Source organism: Hyalella azteca, unplaced genomic scaffold, assembly GCF_000764305.2.
Source record: "Hyalella azteca isolate HAZT.00-mixed unplaced genomic scaffold, Hazt_2.0.2 contig13505, whole genome shotgun sequence".
Lineage (NCBI taxonomy): Eukaryota > Metazoa > Arthropoda > Malacostraca > Amphipoda > Hyalellidae > Hyalella > Hyalella azteca.
In genome coordinates, this window is record NW_025943425.1 from 521274 (window position 1) to 541555 (window position 20282).

Consider the following 20282-nt stretch of genomic DNA (forward strand, 5'->3'; position numbering starts at 1 on the left):
AAACCAGAGAGAACCGAGTAGAAATAACACACTCAAACCAGAAGAAAAAACTAATTCTAGAATTATTGACCAAGAAAGAGACATTTGGATAAAAGTACTGGGTAAAGTATTTGGATAATATTTCACGAATAAAATCTAATTCTTTTGGATATTGTTTCTTATGTGGAGCCATTACCAGGCAAAGTGCAGTAAATAATTTTCCTACTATCTTCCATAGGAACAGGAAAAGTTCCAGAAAAAACGTTTCTACATCAACTGATTAGGTTGTGTGAACACAAGATTCGGTGGAAACTTATCTAGATAAAAATTTTACGAATAAATTTCTAATTAAGAATGGAAAGCATTGGAAGTGGAGTAAATTCTATAGCCGCAGTGTATCAACGATTAGGTCCAGTTAATTCAACACAAAATGAAACACTAGCCAATGATTCAGCCATGGTACTCAAAGCAGTGAATTTCGATTTGCGAAAAAACGGAAGTCTTAAATCAAACGTTATTTGGTTTAGTTACTTTGCAAATTGAGAAACGACGGGCGTCTGCTGGCATCCTGCTGCACTGCAGGTTTTTTCGATAAAGCATTTTTTAAGTTAAGTTTCGATAAAGCATTTTTTTAAAGTTAAATTATCAAAGGATAGGCCCACATGAGAAATACCTAAGTAGTAGAGAGGTTTCATCAACATAAGAGTATCTATTGTTTAAATCAGTTTGCAATCAAGGGGACAATTGAGCAGCCAATAAACTTTGCGAAAACATATACAAATGTTCGCATATGTCGAACCGAAATGAAGGCACATGCACTATATCATTTTTCTTGTAAAGATTTTCAAATTGTATTAATGAAATTACTATGAACTTCCTCGGTTATTTCTTCGAAATTAAACTGTGTTGTTGGAAAATATCAAGTAATAACTTGCAAAAATAGGTTCAATGTAGTACGTTTCTGCAAAATGTCTCCGTCTGTCGTGGAATGGGTTTTAATCGTGCATTCGTTTCTTCAGCGAAAAGCTAAACTATATCACTTAACTCTTTAATGGGAGAATCCCTTGAAGCAAATTACCACTTCCTCGTCATATTTGCTGGAGTGCGGAAGCTGTGAGCTGTATTTTTATGTTGGAACGTAAGTCCATCTCTGGCCTTAATTCCATGAACTTGGCCGGCTGATGAGTTTAACGCTAAGCGCTCTAACGTCCGCACACAATTCCCTTAATTCTTTGTCTTGGAAAGTGCCAATCTCAAAGAGAGAAAGAGGCCAATCTTGGGACGCCAAACTATTACCAACTAAAATTTGTGGCGTCTGCAACCTCTGTAACTAATACAATTTCTTTGTTATGGCGCCGACCCTTTTGTTTAGTTTCGGAACGGACGTGCGCTTCGACTCCGACCAACCTGCTATAGAAAAAAGCGCCGTAGACGTACTCGAATTTCTACTTCGAGAACCCGCCCCGTTGCACATGATTAGAAAAATAAAAAAAAATGTGCCAAATGTAGCAACGTATTGTTTTCCCAAGCCTTGGCAACATTTTGTTTTCGCAAAATGTGTATGTGTTTAGTACGTCTATCGGAAACGATGAAAAGAAAACGATATAGCGAACCTCAACTGCACTGTATTGGCTTCTTGTGGTCTATCCTTTTCGCGTCAGTGAAGGCCAGATTTACTGGGCATCGTGGTCTTTTTCTATTTTCTTTTATGGCTTGATAGAGCTTTAGTGAAAGCTTTATATCTTAGTTTGAGAGAGAGCCGGAGCTTAAGAGCTCTCTGGTTTATCCTGCCTTATGGTCTGGAGAATTGGTGTCGTTTGTCACTTATCCGAAAACCTGTGAACAGAGAAAAATAGAGAGCTTTAACTCGGCTGGCTTGCTTCTCGAGCAGCCCACACTTTCTTAGATTGACTTCTTAAGCTCTGCGAAATTCAAAAGCCTTTGTGGGTTCAGTGCAGGACTTTGGTAGGGAAGGGTCTCTCTGTCATTGTTTTCAGACGTTGACGTCAAGCCAACGCGGATCGATCGCGCATGCTGCTGCCGTCCATTGCCCGAGATACATGCGGCTATCAATGGAACGCATCGCTTATGCTGCTTCATTCACTAATCGATTGATGTATTTATGCGTGCTGGCTGTGAACATTACTCCTACCAATTTAATATAATTGTTTTAAGGTTCCACAATAGCTTTGTTAATGTATCATGGTGCGAGTTGGAGCCTCAAGAGATGTTTCTTTTAAGCGCATTTTCTCATTTATGGAAAAAAGGCGCTATTGTGCTCGTCATGTCCGTCTGTCCGTGACTTCACGTTTTCGTCGACGAGAAAATATGTTCTCTGTCACTCATTGTAGTGAGTACTGAGTTATATTTTTTCAAGACTGCGTTTTATTCCTCATGACACCTGAATTTAAATTTTCCTTGAGTTTCAAAATTAGGTTTGTAGTCATGTTTTCAACTTATGTGTTGAAGTCTTTTAGACTGTCTTTTCCTGCTCATTATTATCTCATTGTTGACAAAACTGTTACAATTAATTATAATCTCAGGACCAAGAAAATTTCCTAATTACGCCCAATTCACTCAATCAAACTTCAACCTTCATTCGTCTATGTAAGAAAGTGTCATTTGCTTGTCATTTCCAATGTACTCAAGTTTCGTGTCAACAGCGAGCCTCGTTGTGCGATCATTTGGTACCAGATAACTTTTGACATTCTGATACTCATTTTTTCTCTTTTTTCATCTCCTTTTAATCATAGAAGTGGGTGGAGGTAGTTGTACCATAGTATTGTTAGTAGAAGTACATTGCTGACAGGGACTCTGACATTTGTTAGCAACCAAAACTCAATTCCTTGTTTCCATCAAACCATATTTTCCTTGACCAAATGCATAATCATATCTGTGCGATTTAAGTCGTCGTCTTGAAGTCTCTTCTTGTACTTGGAAGACTATAGCGCAATGTCCCGGCAGCTAGCGTCATTACTTGCGCTCTATATTAGCTCGGGTCCCGCAGTCGAGAACATCTATTCTCTGTTCTCCATGAGTGGGTATGAAGCACCAACTCGCGCTCGCGCTACAGCCAAACTTTGGTCATTGGGGCTTCGTATTCCATTCTGATGTCCCTTGCAAGTCGCTTTGCTTGAGGTCTCCCTCTGTCTCACTGATATCGTCGGCTCTTTGGTTGCTCCAGAACCATATTTCCAAGGGATTTCTCTGCCCTAAGTTTTGGCTTCGTGATATTTATGACTCCATGAAGGTTCCCAACCTGCTGAATTTACGTTGCTGACGACATGATGTTAAGTGTGATTTTTGCTGAAAAAATATCTGCGCAATGAATTTATGGTTCAATCTTATTAATTGCGGGTCTGAGAGTACTTAGTGAAATGCAATTGATCCAAACGAAGAAAAGTAGTTATTAAATTATTATATTAAAGTACGCTATAATCTTTAGTGACTTTGACTTTCCATTGAAAATTAAGTTCAAGCTTACTGTGAAAAAATATAACTCAGTACTTACAGCAGTGAGTGACAGAGAGCGCATCTTCTCGTCGACGAAAGCGTGAAGTCACGGACAGACAGACAGACAGATGGACGGACATGACGAGCATAATAGGGCATTATTTCCATAAATGAGAAAATGCGCTAAAAAGAGAAAATCCAATAAAATAATCATTCAAATCAAAAATGTAAGCAACTCTCGTGATAAATCGCTAAGCAAATTATAGTCGATCAAATGATTATTTCCATTCGAATTGTGCAACATCTCTGAAATTGGGTTTTTATTTGTTGTGTGGAAATTAATTCCAACTTATGGATACCCAACGGATATCAATAGAGGACATCTTTTACAGCGTTAAAAACTTCTGATAAAAACGCAACGAAGTTCAGGAAAGTTGTGAGGAACGATGTTTTTTAGAGCGAGCACTTGCAAGACTTGTCTATGTACCAACGAGTAAAGTAACCACGCTAATTACAACTTTTTAAACGTTCTTCTTCTTTTAAATTGCAACGTGACCTGTTTTTTTGCTCTCTGCATCATTTATCTTCTTTTTATTCTTTCTTTTTAGATTTGTAAGCGGTTTTTTCTCACTCCTAATGTATTCTTTTTTTTCTATTTCTCCACTGTTATTTTTTTTCATAACATCTTATTGCTTCTACCAGATTTGCGTCATAATTATCATCATCTTCATTATCATTTACCTTTTTTTTATCACAGCTCGTGTTGAAATTCTGTAGCCTTCAGCGAATTTCTCATTGTGCCATAAAGTGAATTTTTTGCTTCCTCGTCTCTCCTTCAACAGTTCTTGTTTTTATTATAATAGACTATATTTATTGATGAATTTTTTACCACTCCAATTATAAAGTTTCCGTGATTATATCAGAGACACTGAATGATATTATAGACAGTATCCTACGACCCCTTTGATTTCCGCAAATTTTTATTCAATAATTTTTCTGACAACCTTTTAAAAGTAATACTTTCCACTTTGTGAAGAGTGCAACATTTCTTTCTCTAAAACTAAAACTACTCAAAAACACTTAAACACTACTTAAAAAGATCATGCAAAGGGTGTAGGTATTCTATAAGAAGACTTCTAACTGCCTAGACACATCGAGTCAAAGATTTCTTTCCTTCAAAATTATTAAAACATTGATGAACCTTAAATACGGATTGCGTGAACGATTATTAATTATATTCGCTGCCTTCTTATATTTAATTTGAATTGGATATAAAATTGAATTTCAGAAACTGGGTAGTAAGGCTGAATGTGGGATCGCCCACGCCAAAGCCTTGCTGGTGCCTGGTAGCGAACCGCGGCGCAGTTTCAAGTGTCGGGTTCGTCGTATTTATTACCAGAATAAGGCCGATAGAATCGAACTTTATCGACACCGGCCGTTATTTAGATTATTTACTCGAGTGCGGGCTTTACTCAAAGGACCTTAACTTACGGCGCGCCATCCTCCTCTCATGGCCGTACTTCATGCGACCCGCTTCTACGTATCCTTGATACTCCAGCCTCATACACTAGCCTTCGGTCGATCATTCAACCATTGTTATCATTATGATCATAAATATACATTGTTAGATGTCTGATATGGATTTTACGTGGAGCAAGATTGGTCAACGAAGTGCTTGGACCTCGTAATCGTATTATCAATCACCCATCCATCCGAATATAAACATATTTTAAATTGTGCTTGACTGTGTCAAATTAGCACCGGTGTGATGGCAAATATTGAATACTTAGAGTAAAATTCAAGCGTTTAATCTGAAATAAATATTACTTTGTTTTTAACACCTAATTTTTTTCTAATTTGTTTTCATAATACTGAATAAAAAACTATATGTCTGAATGCGAAACTTAAAATCAAAATAATATCAAATGCTTATATACGTATAACAGTTTCATTTTTGCGTAGTATGAACAGGGGTAGATTGTGGTAGAAATTTTCAGGGTAGATTGTGCGCATTGTGCGCATCTAGCTTGCTGTGCACACTTCGTGTACATCATCGTGTTCAACCTACCGCTCATGACCTCGCATATTCCGGGAGCCGTACAATCACAACTCACCTTAGTACACGTAGCGGCCGATTTCTCCATCGGTGATTGGTGAATTTAGCATGAAAAGCCGTCAGTTATTAGCAGACGGAGTTACAAACTCGTAACTAATTTGATAGTACGGCTCCTAAAATGATGTCATGTACCTGAATGCTACATAGTTACTTGCTTAGAAGTTCTCGATTTCAATGTATTGAGGTTTCCTGCCGCCAAAGCTTCGATCTTCGCTGCTATCCCGTGTTCTCGGTGACCGTAACAGCCGAGCAAAGTTGCTTATGGAACGAAAGTTGCTGAAAGTTCCTCACAATAGGTCTGCGTCCCTCAACCCTCCCAATTGAGTATACTACATAATTGAGACGACTCATTTATTTGGCTTAGATTATCATAACCTCGTAGGTGTTATGTTGTGATTTGTTGGTGTTTAACATCGTTATTTGTGAAGGCCTGAATTTATGTAGCTCTTTTCTCGGCTGAAACATATAATACATTCATTTAATGGATAATAATGTTATACTACCGTGTTAGCTTTCAGTATGTCGTATTGGCTTGTCGTTGCTTCATAATCACTCTGCTACCCTGCCGATTTCAACCGGAATTTTCCAAATTAGTGGCGGGTTTCGTAACCTAAAATCACTGCACCAATATTGATTACTTTACCTACCCTGGGCTCCTAATTTCGTCATGATGTATTCATTTTACTTCATCCTCATGATTCTCTTTCTTTCTTTTCTTATTCTACTACGCTTCCATTGCTACATCATTTTACTTTCTTCATTTTATTGATATTATACATTTATTTTCTCTTTCTTTTGATCTAAATAAATTGGCTTCTGTTATACGTCTTTACCTTCTTTATTTCGCTTCACGCTATTTGTTTCAGACCCTGCATACTTGTTCCAGGAGCTTCTAACGTAGCCTTATAATAATTATATAATATAATCTAATTAAAAATATCTAATATAATATAATTTAATATGGTGGTGTTAACGCTGGTTAGGCTATGTTGGCCTGCCACTGAGATAACTTGATTAGACTTAATATTATTAATACCGGCCGCAGCACACTAGCCCTCTAGCGTTTAGCTGTACAGCCTTTTTAGCTGTTTAGTCATTTAAAATGGCGTTTTTCGTTTATGTATGAAGCTTATTCGTCCAATTGGACATATAAATTTTTGTAATTTAACGACGTTATATACCTGCGCAGGATGTGCGAGGGCGTGAGTCAGTGGGACGTGCATAACGGACGCGCGACGACCGGCAACGAGACTCGGGCGACGGTTGAGGAGCTGCAGCCCTACACCGTCTACCAGTTCCGTCTTGTGGCCGTCAACGCCATGGGGCAGAGCAAACCTAGCCAGGAGAGCTACTGTATCATCACCCTACGGGAAGGTTAGTGATTAGTGTTGTGACTAGTTAACCGTCTACCAGTTCCGTCTTGTGGCTGTCAACGCCATGGGGCAGAGCAAACCTAGCCAGGAGAGCTACTGCATCATCACCCTACGGGAAGGTCAGTGAAAAGTGTTGTGACTAGTTAACCGTCTACCAGTTCCGTCTTGTTGCCGTCAACGCCATGGGGCAGAGCAAACCTAGCCAGGAGAGCTACTGCATCATCACTCTCAGGGAAGGTCAGTGATAAGTGTTATACTCGTGATTAGTTAACATTAAAAAAAAAAGGTTTTATCTTTGCCTATAGATTGCGAAGCTATTAACTGATTATGCTTGTTGAAGACCTGTTTGAACGTGTTGCTATTTATTAATTGGTCGTCTATCAAATTTAAAAAGAAAATTTACCAGACGCTTCCTAAGTGATGGTGAAAAGTCGTCTGTATAGATCGTATGGTGAATTATTTGTACAATGCAACATATTTCCAATCTGCCTTTAATATGAGCTTACATCACGCCTTCAATGGTAAGTTTACTCGTGCGACGTTTGTGTTAAAAGTAATTGTTATTACTGACTTACAAAATACTGATATGTTGAACGTGTTCATGCTTATTTTTTTATTTCTACACGTCACTTGTAGAATCCTTCAGGAGTTCGCACGTTTCCTCGTTCATCAAGGAGAAGGATTTACCTGTCTACTTAGCGACGTACAGGAGCCTTCCCAATTACTTAATGTGATCTCCGTAAATTTCTTACAAATCGTTTGAAGACTAGATTCGTTTCCTTCAACGTTGCTCATTCGTGACATTCTTCTTTCCAGTTTCAAATACATCTGTTTTTTAACTACTTTACAACAGTTTTGTGCCACAGCTGCACTTTTCATACAAAGATTTCCCATAAGGGCGCTGTGTTGCGTTCGCCAAATCGCCTACAAATGCGCTGTGCCAACCACAAGAAGTAGTCTTGGTTGTTCTCCTCAGCGTCATCATTGGGATTCAGCTGCCGTTTAGAGCGTAAAGCGCAACTAATACAGAACTGTGCGTATGATAAGGGCCAAACTCGCTCATAAGAAAACCATGAGCTGCCGCAGAATCGCTTCTCTGCAACATATGGCCCCATTACTGGTGTTCGATTACGTTCCTTCACCCGCACACAACATTAGTATCATCTTGGCTCATCCTCAACATTTTTTGCTCAACCCAAACACGAGTTTTTACGCAACTTATTTTTTCGCACCGTGGTCGTAATCTTTTCTTTATCAGTGCGATTCATGATTTTTTGAAGTGGAGCTGCAATTCACAATTATGCCGTACGAGACAGTTTTTCATAGCTACAGTCGTGCATGTAATCGCAGGTTCAATGTATTTTTCTAGTTTAACTCTCTTTTTATTAAGTAAGTATTATTAAGTAAATTGTTTTGATTAACGAGTTCTTTCTGGCCGAATATTGGAATTTGATATTGATCAGTAACGGGTATTTTATCGACGTATTTCCCATCAAATTCGATAATTTGGCTACAAACAGTTTCAAAAATATCAAATAAAAAATATTTCATCTTGATTTTTAAATGTTTAATTACTCACCAATATTGCTAATCGGCCTTAATTTATTTTCAGTATAACCTGAATAATCTTTCAGGTACATTTTATGACACGTATTTGCATTTTCCTTAAACATCTAATAATTAATAAATTTAATTTATCACTATGCTTGTAGCTACATAGGTGTCAAATTCATTTTCTATACGCAGATTGAATTTTAAAAATGTCTACAACTTGGTAATCCAACCCGTACAATACACTAAGTTCCTCCTTAAATTTCAGTTCTTTTAAGTAGTTAAGCGTCTCGGAATAACAAAAGTAATTGTGATGCATTGCTTTCATGGTTCAGAACACTTCAGCGTTCCATTAAAATCATAGCTTCCGACTCCATTGTTTATGGCGCTAACTAAATCGACTTAGCACCGCGAACAATGACTATTTTTCAGGTCGTCATATTTATAGAAGCTCGTTTTTCAGGCTGCAGTAATTAAGCGTTCTCGTGTATATTTATCGTGAACATTGCGGAACGAATCAAAGGATCCCGCTGGGAGACTTGCACCTCCACGTAATAACCTTAAATCCGTGCTTCGCTGTACATACGTGCGCTTAAGCTTATTCCTTCTCGCAGTTCAGGAGCCCCCGTAATTGCGTTATAAAGTTTGAAAGTACGCTAAGTTTATTAGAGTAATTAGGCTCTCTGATAAGCTAAGTTCTCCGAGTACCTGCACATAGATTCCATGAGTATAAAAAACTAAAACTTCCGAGGCTTGAACAATTAGCGGAGCTCAAATCGTGTTTATTTGCCCGGTTTTGGATGGTTTTGGGCTTTCTTAATGAATTAAAAAAATACGGAAATCTGCGTTGATTCGATAATACTTATTTTCATTCATTTTGCTAACACGCGTCCAGTGGTTTATTAAACTTTTTGCAGGATTTTGTGTTGACCCGCGATTCAAATTACATTTAAATGTGTACGTCCAATATATTCGCTCTTATTTTATTATATATTCGTTCTTACTCAGGATTTTCAATGTATTCTAAATTGAAGCTAGAATCTATTTTGTTCCGCGAAGCCAATGATGGCATAAGTTTGTATTGTTAGGATTATTTCGAGGTGCTAAAAAGCCTAATCGATGGAAGTTTTGATAACGTTACTCTACTCCACAACCCGGCTCAGAATAGCTTCGTCTAATGGGGAACTTTTCTCATAACATTATTAAATAATATATAAGCATCTAACGAAAGTAAAACACTATTATTTCCCGGTTCAAATTAGCTTCCCATGTTTTCAGTTGTAAAAATATATTCGCATATGAGCAAAATTTCACTTCTAAGTTTCTACGTGATTTTGAGGAATGGCCTAATTTTTAGGTGAAGTTAATAATATTGATTCCTTCACCCTTTCGTTAAAATAAGATGGCACGTGGCGATCGAATACGAATTCTAATCGGGAAGTTACTGTTATAAACAAATACACAATTTGATCGTCATTTTCAAACCCTCATGGTTGATTCAGTGATTCTTTTTCCCCAAGTGTTATTGTTTCACTTGATCAAGATGACTGCAGATCTGATGTACGATGACTCAATGATCTCTTAGTACAGAATGTGTGGGAATTTTTTACAGTATATTCTTTGTTATTGATACATAGAGTGAAATTTTTTGTTGTTTTTAGATGCTGAGATACGTAGTCATTTAGGCTCTTTAATTATGATGCAAAGTTAAACTAGCGCATTTTGCTTTGTTTGTTCCCGAAACATATTAGAGATGGTTAATCAACAGACGTGGCACAGTAATTCTCCAGTTTTCCAAGTTGTGTCTAACGGGCAGGGTTAGAAATTAATGAAAATATCAAAATTAACGTGTCTCACTCAAAATAATTTCACAATCTGCATTTTTCTGGACTAGATGATTCGATGTAAATGATTTGAAATGTAACGCTTCTTTACGCCGCACGTGTTAATATTTTGTACCGTTAACTAATCCTTTACCAAATGGTTCTCTTCACCATGTTGATTTGTACTTTCAACCAATATTTTGCCAAATAATTCTCTTCACCATGTTGAGAGACCCATTGCTTGTAGCATTCCTGTTGGCGGCGCATATAGCAAGCGGCTGACGAAGAAGAACTCTTTTTCTAGTGTCAGTATTGTCGGTTCTTCTTGTTGGACGGGAAACTCCGCGGCACTTCTGTGTCCGGGACAGCTGCCTAATTCGATTTTTTGGCGCACTTTAAGCTGACTTCCGAGAATTGGCTGCTCGAGTAACGCCAGTCTGAGGCTGCGTGAACTATTGGTGTCAGCCACTGTAAAACTCAAGCCGGCTGACGAGGTTATCGTTAAGTATTGCTGTCGACTGTTGTCAATCTCGAACAACCTAAAGTCAGCTGCAAGTATGAACTCGTGTTAAACTCGAACAGCTTTCCTTGAGCTGGAAGCATCATATCTCATGAGCTGATGCCTGAAGAGCTTTATCATGCGGGTCAAATAGCAGCATTTGTGAACTCAAAAACCAACTGTGAGGGTTCGAGCTTTTTGTAGTTTAGCCAGAGCTTATAAATCATTATCATGTTTTACTACGTTAATTTGAAAGTAATGGATTTCTTAAGGCTGTATCGGGGGGGGGGGATTTTTTCCGCGATATTTTCGATCTTATCTTCCAGTTTCCATTCTTACCTATACGAGCTCAATGAGTTCGAAATGTTTAGTTATATAACAATGAATAAAAAATGATTGATTGATAACCTGTTGGCAAAAGTAGGAAGAATAGATGGCATAGCGTACCCCGACGAGCTAAAACAATCCGAAGTCAGAATGCAATGACGCGTGAAATGACTGGCCTAGAATGACCACTGGGAATTGCTGGTCCAAATTATGCCGCTGATGAGGAATTACGGAACGGGAATTGGCGAGAAATTGCGTTAGGCGGGCGAGGGTATACTGCCCTTAGGCTTCGCTATCGCTTCTTTTGATGATGGCACTTCATAACCGCAGCGTCTCCCATGTGCTAACATAGCTCCAATAAAGCTTGCTGGTTTGCGGGGCTCGCTAATTCCGGCTTCGAGTTATTAACCCTTCTAATTATTGAGAGCCTAATTATTAAATTATTGTGGTTTTATTGCCAGTTTTATATGATTTCCCTCCGTGTAAATTGAAGTTGTACTCTAGCGAGACCACAATAATAGTAATCTTTTTCTCCCGCCTTTGATGATTATTTTGACCTTAGATAAAGAATTCCTGGGCATGAACGGGCTATGGGTTGTAAATTAATGAGCTCTTCTAACGTAGGCCCTGGCGAGTTCTTTAAATGATTATTTGCGTTTACTTGCAATGTAAAAATGGAAACTTTTATTACCAGTTACTTGCTCAGTATCAGAGTCTTAACATCACGAGTAAGAGAAAACTAAAGAGAACTTAGATATGATGTCAGAAATTAGGAATAGCATTATTAGCGAATGCCTCGCGAATATTGTGAATGGCTAGATTCTCGAGAATACCTCCCTCCTTGAAGTGTAAAAGACTGTCATCCGTGCTTCGCAAATCACTAACCTACTGGGAAGATAGCAACTTTGTTTCAAATTGATTTGTTTGCCTTATTTACTAATTAATGGAAGCATCGGTGATGATATCAATCATTATGGGGCTTCGTGAATAAAGCGTTGTAAACAAATATTTTTGAGCGAATATATTTAGTTTTATTGCCTGCTGTAAATAATTTAACTTGGAACTGCAGGCATCATCCATGATATTCATTCAATTCACTGGGCATTCCATTCATTCTGATGTGGCTCTCCTCTAAGCCTCCGGTTATCTGTTTGCACTTAAATTCATCCTTCCACTCCTATCCCGTTCCTGTGCTAATAATAATATTAACAATTAATTCAGAGATAAATTAAGTACTCTGAGCTCTGCCTGCCTTTGTCCTGTGCAGACTTTTAATTCCTGATCTCGGGTTTTTAGCCTCATTAAAGAGGAATTTATGAGCGCTCTTCATTTAGATCGCCTCGCATTACGCACCGTCCGCAGAGGCTCAACTTTTGTCAAGTCTTTTGACTATGAACAGGAGATCTGATGACACGGTCTAAGGCCATTGATCTTCAAATGCTTTCGATGCGTAGAATAAGTGGAGTCATTTTTCGAAGCATTTTGGACCTTAATGAGTACAGGGATTTACACTCTTGCAATCAAATAATGCGCCGCTCATCTGTGCTTCCTTTTTCCACGTTTAAAGTTTGGGTCGTTTTTGCATCAATTCTAAAATTATTGTACTTTCGGTAATGCTAATTTGATAAACTTTTCTCAATAACACAGCGCTGTTTTGCTGCTTGGGTTTATCCGATCTGTAATTTTTTTAACTTCTTTTGTATTGTATTTTTAACTAAGTATTTCTTGGTTTACTGATAATTTTCAACCTCACTGAGCTGTTAGCTCGTGTAGTGCTGGTTGTGATATAATCACCTGCTATTTATTAGCTACTTTGTTGACCAGCGCTTCAGTCTCCTCGTCTGCAGCTATAGGTGCTTGTACACGGCCTCAGTAGTGACGGACACTAAAGCTTTCAAATGCTAACCGTCACTAACTGGCCTCAGTAGTGACGGACACCAAAGCTTTTAAATGCTAACCGTCACTAACTGGCCTCAGTAGTGACCAAAGCTTTCAAATGCTAACCGTCACTAACTGGCCTCAGTAGTGACGGATACCAAAGCTTTCAAATGCTAACCGTCACTAACTGGCCTCACTAGTAACGGATACCAAAGCTTTCAAATGCTAGCCGTCTCTATTTACCAGGCTATTGGCCTCGTGTAATTACCAAGTAATCTTTTACACTAGGCCAGTATGATGATAATTAGTGGCAGTCATCATTTGAAAGTTGTTCTGGCTGCCACGATTTTTTTTATGCAAAAACGCACAAATAAGGGACATTATCCTATATGAACGTACGTCGCTTGCCAAGGTCGCGCTTCCATCTAGCAGGATCCGGTCGCGAAACCTTGAGGGGCATGCCGGGTCAAATATCCTGCGTGATAATCAAGCTTTAAGAGTATTTGTATACATGTACGATGAGAAAGACTCGCTCACAGTATTAGCACTTGAGAAATGAGACTCGCTCGTCAGTGGTTGCATGTTAATACTCATCTAAAGCATTTATGAGTGGCATGAATGCTGTTATTGTTTATCATTTAATATTATAGAAAAGAACGCTGCTCATCAAGCAGAGATACTACGCGTTCAAATTATTTTTCTTAGCTAATACTTTGGAACAATATCACTCTAAAAGTGTGAAAATATATTTCCTTTATGGATCTAGAGTGAATGAAGATATTAAACAAACTTTGTATAATCAAAGAATGAGTTATTCACGATAAACTTTCCATTTCGCTTGCTTCACGGAATGAACTCTCAGTTTAGTTCACGAAATGAACCCTTAAGCCTAACAAACATCGATTTACTGTTAGTTGAGATGTAGTTTGCCTATAAAACCTGTTTTTCTCATGACTTGTGGCTCATCTCGTGCAGGAGCCTGGAAATTCGTGGAAACTCATATTATTTAAATGGAATATTCCGATTATTTCACAAGTTTTTTTAACATCCAATACCTAACGCTTTAATATTTTTATATAGTTTTTAATTTGGAAGAAGGCTATCATCCAGCTTCTGATTTGTGTGAGTTAAAAAAGGCCCCGTTTTCCAAATTTCCCAAATGTATGATGACAGAAGCGTTTGCATGAAAGATGAACAATTGTTTCCGTGTATTGAGTATGAAGATGAACATAAAGTTCAACTCACGTCTCATTTTCGTTTGTCATTCATGCAAACAAATCACTGCCAATCACGCGAATGCTTAAGAGCAAGATTCCCATGGACCAAAGTTTCTTTGGCGGTTCAGAACTTGTAATGGCCTCGAAGCAGCAACCAGAGCTTTGCTCAACTTCTGATGGAAGTTTGACCCTCTCAAATTGAATAATGCTCGCCCTGACCGGACCTTTTTATCGAGCTCTTACGTTGCCCAAGGCTTCACCAAATGCCATTTTGCGTCTCTTGAAATATCCGTAGATTTTTTGGCGCAGCATTCGCTGGACGAAATGAAGCTACATGTGCAAGAAAGACCAACCGCTCGCGCTATAGTCGTGTGAGAGATATTTATTGGCAAATATTATATATATTTCGGGCTGATTTTGAAAGCTCGATTTTTTCTATTGACAGGCACCTAAGCTCTCAATCGATATTTAAAACGTTGATAAATATTATGTTGTAAGTTTGGTTAACAACGAGATTTTTAAAACATATTCTATTGAATTTTAGGATTGCGCGAATGCTCACAAATGAAATAAAAATGATTGCACGAATGCTCACAAATTATTTCCTAAATATTTCTTCCTTCCATTCTTCAATCGGGTAAAGTTTGACACTTTACCTTGAAAGAATTACTTGATGCTTGCGTGAAATCGGTGATTAGGTTACCGGAAATTTTCCTTTTAATACTTGTCTGTTGAGGTGGATGATCTTTTTGAAAGAATTCATTCTCGTAATTATTGCCTAAGAATCATGATTAAATTTCATGCACGTCTGTCACGCAGGTGAAGTGATACTTTCACATACCCTCACTTTTGACCAAATTCTAAAGATATCTGTACTCAAAAATTGGCGCAAATTGAGACTCAACATTTTTTTTGCGAGTCTCAACATTTTTTTCAAACTCCAACAAAAGAAAACGTTCGCAAGATAGAAGAATTTTTGACTAGCTGATCGAGAGACTTTCGAATCGCAATTTCCCTGTCACTGAGCTCTCCCTACTTTACTTGACTGCTAACTTTTTTCTCCAAACGGAATTACTTTCAAATTCTTCGAATTGGCAACTCAGCTTTTGTATGAAAAAATTTATAAAAAACGAGTTTGAAAGGATATAATAGAATTTGTATGAAAATAAAAATTTGTATGAAAAAATTTATAAAAAAACGAGTTTGATAGGGTATAATAGTAATAGTCATTCAGTTGAATTGGTGTAATTATAATAATTTGTTGCTAATTTTATGATAACTTTTTACCCATTAACTGCTCGTACTTCATGTCTAAATTTCGTGCAACATTTCATCGGAAATATTCTTCCTCGTTCACTCATATCTCTTCTTCTTTTAATTCGGATAACTTTTTTACAATCCTCTTACTCATTAGTCGTCAATTGAATGAGATAACAACAAGCCACAAGCTTTGTAATTAAATGAGTCCATGCTTGTTAGTAATAATGATAATGCGTTGTTTTTGTCTTGTTACTCGTTCTTCACCTTTGATAACATCAATCCGACATGTACCTAAATAAAACTTCGGTGCTATAATCCAAATAGTGTAAAGCCCACTAATTTATATGCATATCGGGAGTCATATCTGTGGCGTAGCCATTAATACTCCAATTAGCATTACTGAAAACATAATAACTTTGCAGGACTCTAATGCTCTTTGTTAGTTGCTTGCTCAATTTTTCCGCCTAGTATCCATTCACTATAATGAAATATTTTCTCGAGACAGAATTCTTACTACTGATTTGTATTTTTCCGCACGTGTATTAATTATTTTCAATTTGAAATTCTACAAAAGAGATTTTCGGTCGTGAAATTTTATTTATGCCCCAAACTATTTTATTTATGCCCAAAAAAAAAACATTATTGACACATCAACAACTGCAGGTCAATGATATCTTACCCCTAACTTCTATTCCACTCTAGTTAATCCCAAGATCACAACTCACGAATATGGTGCATTGCCCTCATCTTGACGGAATGTTGATTATGCGCGCAATCATAAAGCAATGATGCGGCCTTTGTTATAAGTGCACGACGCAATATGTCCCAATACTATGAATGATAGCGTGCCCGTCCTTTGATCTCATTATCTGAACTAATGGTGGATGTTCTCTGGGTCTGCCAAGATTATTGTTCGCTCTGTAATGCGATGCCGTGCATTATGATGCAAGCTTCCTCTTGGATGTATACCTTAATTCTCTGTGTTAGGGGATATACATAAGATGATCGTGTTTTATGCAGTGCTCGCTCATGGTTTTGATGTTGATTACGAAATCTTGTGCTTAGTGTATAAGGGTTCAAATTAACCCTGGTTGCCCTAAGCTTATATTTTGTTTTTGTTATTATCGGGTGTTGGTTTACTTGTTTTGTATAGGAATCGTTCAGCTACATAAGCCACATATGAGAGCACTTCAAGTGCCTCTATCAAATCAACTTCGATTAACTTCTTCATTCGTTAATCTTCTTCGATTAACTTATTAATCAACTTCTATTTGATTAATGATATGAGCTTCAAAGACGTCTAAGCATTCGAAATATTTCCATAGTGAAATAAGCTAGTAAATTTAACCAATTTCATGGTTCTCTAGAAAAAGTTCAATATTCCGATGCTAATCAATGTCTAGCAATGCAATTTAAATTAACGTGGTCGAGAGAATTAAGTTGATACATATCGTGAGCTTGTTTCATAAAGCGAAGTTCGTTTGTATTAATTTCATATGAACTGTGCACGTACATGTAACATAGACCGCTCTTATGCATTATATAAGGTTTTGCCAGCCTCAATTCCAGTCAGTTTCATTTCGAATATTGTTCAAATATTATATGTGTAATCTTCGCTTGTTGAACTGGGACTCTGAACACAAACTTGACTTACATCATGAATGAAACACGAGTCGCGCTTCTGGCCAATCTGCATGTGTTGGTTATATCGATGAGCTCACCGTCTATTATTTATGGAAAACTCGAACACTGAACTCCAACTCAAAATTAACCAAATAATTTAAACTCTTGTTATAAACGAATATTATGCATATTATATTTTATTGCATTATATTGAAGATCATAAGGCTTCGTCTATAATATGGATCCATTTATTAAATCTTTGCATAAAGCCGCCTATAAAACTCGCACTACAAATGTTGTCGAAATTAACTGTTATAGAAATAGAATTGATCTTATTATATAAATCTCAGAGAATTAGCGTCCTGACCCGAGAAGCAATCACCTGAATGCCCTCACTCTGGTTTCATTCTTATTCGTGCAAACTGCTGTGACTTTGGCATTCCATGGCATTATGCCTGCAGATGACTGTAATTTATGACTGTGCTATTTCTTTTAAATTGGCATTTCAAATTCAATGATTATTAGAATCCTTCCATTTTCCGTGTCTGGTTCATCTTGTAACGCAGAAGATGTACTTCGTTGTTCTAGCGTATGTCGCTTTTGTATCGATTTCATGGCGCAATTCCGTGGCTGCTGTCTTGTATCCTTGTCTCTAGAGGCGCGATTGCTCTTTGAAATTCGACCTGATGTCTGAGTGTGGCCGTCGCATTCAATTCTATAGTTTAAGAGCCTCCGCTCGGCCTGGCACAGCTAGCAAGAGACTTCATCTCGCTGGGCAGGTCGTAAGTATAGCAGTAAATGTGATGCCAGCTCCATGAAATGATACCTTGTTTTGGTCTAGGTTTTAATCAAAAACTGGAGCCTAGCGAGAAGAGATTCTTTTTGTGCCGAGAAGTCGTCTCAATTACATCTGTTTCTTCATAAAACGTTTGCGAGTGTTGATTTTTGTGCTATACCAGAACTATATATCCATACTAGGAATAAAATTTTAAATCCTAAGAGAATATCGTGGTATTGGGACATTGAATTTTACCCTTTCCCAACTAAGTTTGATTGTGATCTATTTTATAAGTTCGATTATAGTTCTTCACAAGAAATTGAAATTGTTTCAATTTTATTTTTACACAATTACGTTGAGGCTGTTATTAATTTGAATTTCAATCCACTAATTAAATAATCGGTAAATAAAGAGTGAAAAAGACGGTTTTCAAAGGAACACTAATAGCCTGACTAGAGAACTTTTTACATGATATTATTGTCTTGAAAACTATTATCGTGACTATTTATTATTATTCACCACTACAATATTAAAATTTCATTTTAGTATTATTTATTATATAAATGTATTATTAACTTACATTGGTTATGAAATTTAAGTATACTAAATCGTAAACATAATTGTACGATTACGTTAAACAAAACGTGAGAAGAACATATATCAATTCTGCGTACTACAGTGATAATCATATAAATTTGAACTTTCTCAAATACTTGAAAGAGAAATGAAAATAGACCCATTATACTTGCGTTTTTTAACTTTGCACAGTAATTTGCTTTAACTCCCCCGTTTTTCGTTACTTTTTAATTTGCTTGAAAAAATAGAGAGCCACTCGTTTACTCTTCTTATTATCCAACTTTATTGCTCAAGCTAACTCATGCTGAATGTTATTTTTTTTTTCTTGGAACTATGCCTTTCTTCACCAAGTTATATTACAATAGAATCTAAAATCCGGACAGAAGGCTTGCCTCTCTTCAGACCATGACAATAGCGACCAGTCTCCTCCCTTCGCTCTCGAGCTTCTTTCAAGCGAGCCAGCGTCCAGCATTCTCTGTCTCCTCGAGGGGCCTTCCAAACACTCATGTCCTGTGCCAACAAGCGTCGTTCTCCCCAGCATATGCGCCGGTCATTCCGAGATCTACACTTACATAAAACATCACAAAATCACTGGTAAACATTGTTGTGGATTATTCATCTATGAGAGCATCCAAAGTGCTTTTTTTTGTCTTGGTACGCTAGAATTTACTTATGTTAGAGGTTATTCGACAATTTATATTATGGGTAGTTTCAATGCTGTATTCTCGTCGTGATAAAACCATAGGTCTTCATACTTTTATTCGACTGCTACTTTCACGTTTCCTAGCGACTGTGGCTGGAGTGTTAGGGAGAAAATATATTTCTGAGGCCTGCGTTGAACATGATTTTCTATGAATTGAACATGATTTTGATTTTTTGATTTTGATTTTGATTTTTTGATTTTGATTTTCTATTAATTTTTTGTTATGAATTCAATATTCAGCTTACCTATTATGAGTTTTTTAATCATAAATCCTAACTTAATATAAAATGTTAGAATGACAGATAAATTTAATAATTCTATTCCGTGATTAGAAATAGAATTATGCTCGTTGATTCAGAATTTCTAATATTTTTAATGGACGACAAGGCCCCTCCGCTGGCTGCGAGCTTTTCAAGTGCAATAACGATGGCGACATTCGCTTCAGGGACACGTGATTTTACATTTCTTTTGACAATTTTTTTATATTTTTCGGCACTACAAATAACAAGCTATCATTTGGTAAAAATGCGCCTGAGAGCAAAATGCGTACGTTTAACTTGCTTGAGCCATAATTTAATGCTGTATTAATTTGTTGAGCATCACGCTATTCTACTTAATTTTTTATTTTTACTTGCGGTATCTTTGGCAGATCAGCCAAACCATGTTCATACTTCTGCGCAGGAGGTTTTGGAACATGAAATCAATTAAGACAGATAAATTGCGAAATTTTTCTTTTTTCGCAGTGTGAAAACAGCCTTCACGCGAGGCATTTTGCAATATTACTAATATTATTACTGAAAACTAATCATTGTACAGCTTATCAAGATGTTAGATGTAGGTTTCTATGTACGTGATAACATGCCACATAATGTTCATCTCTCTGAATGTTTTTATGTTTAATTATTCTACAGGAAAAAGAATCTGATTAAAATTTTCGCTGAAAATTTAAGTGAAAGGAAATGCTATTACGTAAGTGCTGGGTTTGAAAGGCCTTATGGTGTAGAGTTTTCGCTATTGGCCAAATTTAGACATATTTATCGACTTTTAATTGGTATTTTCGGTGCTATTTAAGAGTTAACAAAGACATTTTCCCAATATTTGAGATAATTTTCATGTAAACTTTTTA

The 20282-nt window shown here is 37.1% G+C and overlaps 2 protein-coding genes across 4 annotated transcripts in view; both read left to right on the plus strand.

Annotated features, from left to right (window-relative positions):
* The window catches only part of LOC108680927 (contactin-1), a 195126-nt gene extending 188078 nt beyond the window's left edge, over positions 1-7048 (plus strand). Inside the window, exons 5-6 of the mRNA XM_018169857.2 lie at positions 6738-6843; positions 6962-7048. Of these exons, the coding sequence (XP_018025346.2) occupies positions 6738-6843; positions 6962-7048 (193 nt within the window). The remainder of the gene's footprint in view (positions 1-6737; positions 6844-6961) is intronic.
* A 35-nt stretch (positions 7049-7083) lies between these two features.
* The window catches only part of LOC108680932 (tyrosine-protein phosphatase 99A), an 81025-nt gene continuing 67826 nt past the window's right edge, over positions 7084-20282 (plus strand). For all 3 annotated transcript variants that reach the window (XM_047883713.1, XM_047883714.1, XM_018169862.2), the window contains exon 1: positions 7084-7158. In XM_047883713.1, the coding sequence (XP_047739669.1) occupies positions 7104-7158 (55 nt within the window). In that variant the 5' untranslated portion in view covers positions 7084-7103. The remainder of the gene's footprint in view (positions 7159-20282) is intronic.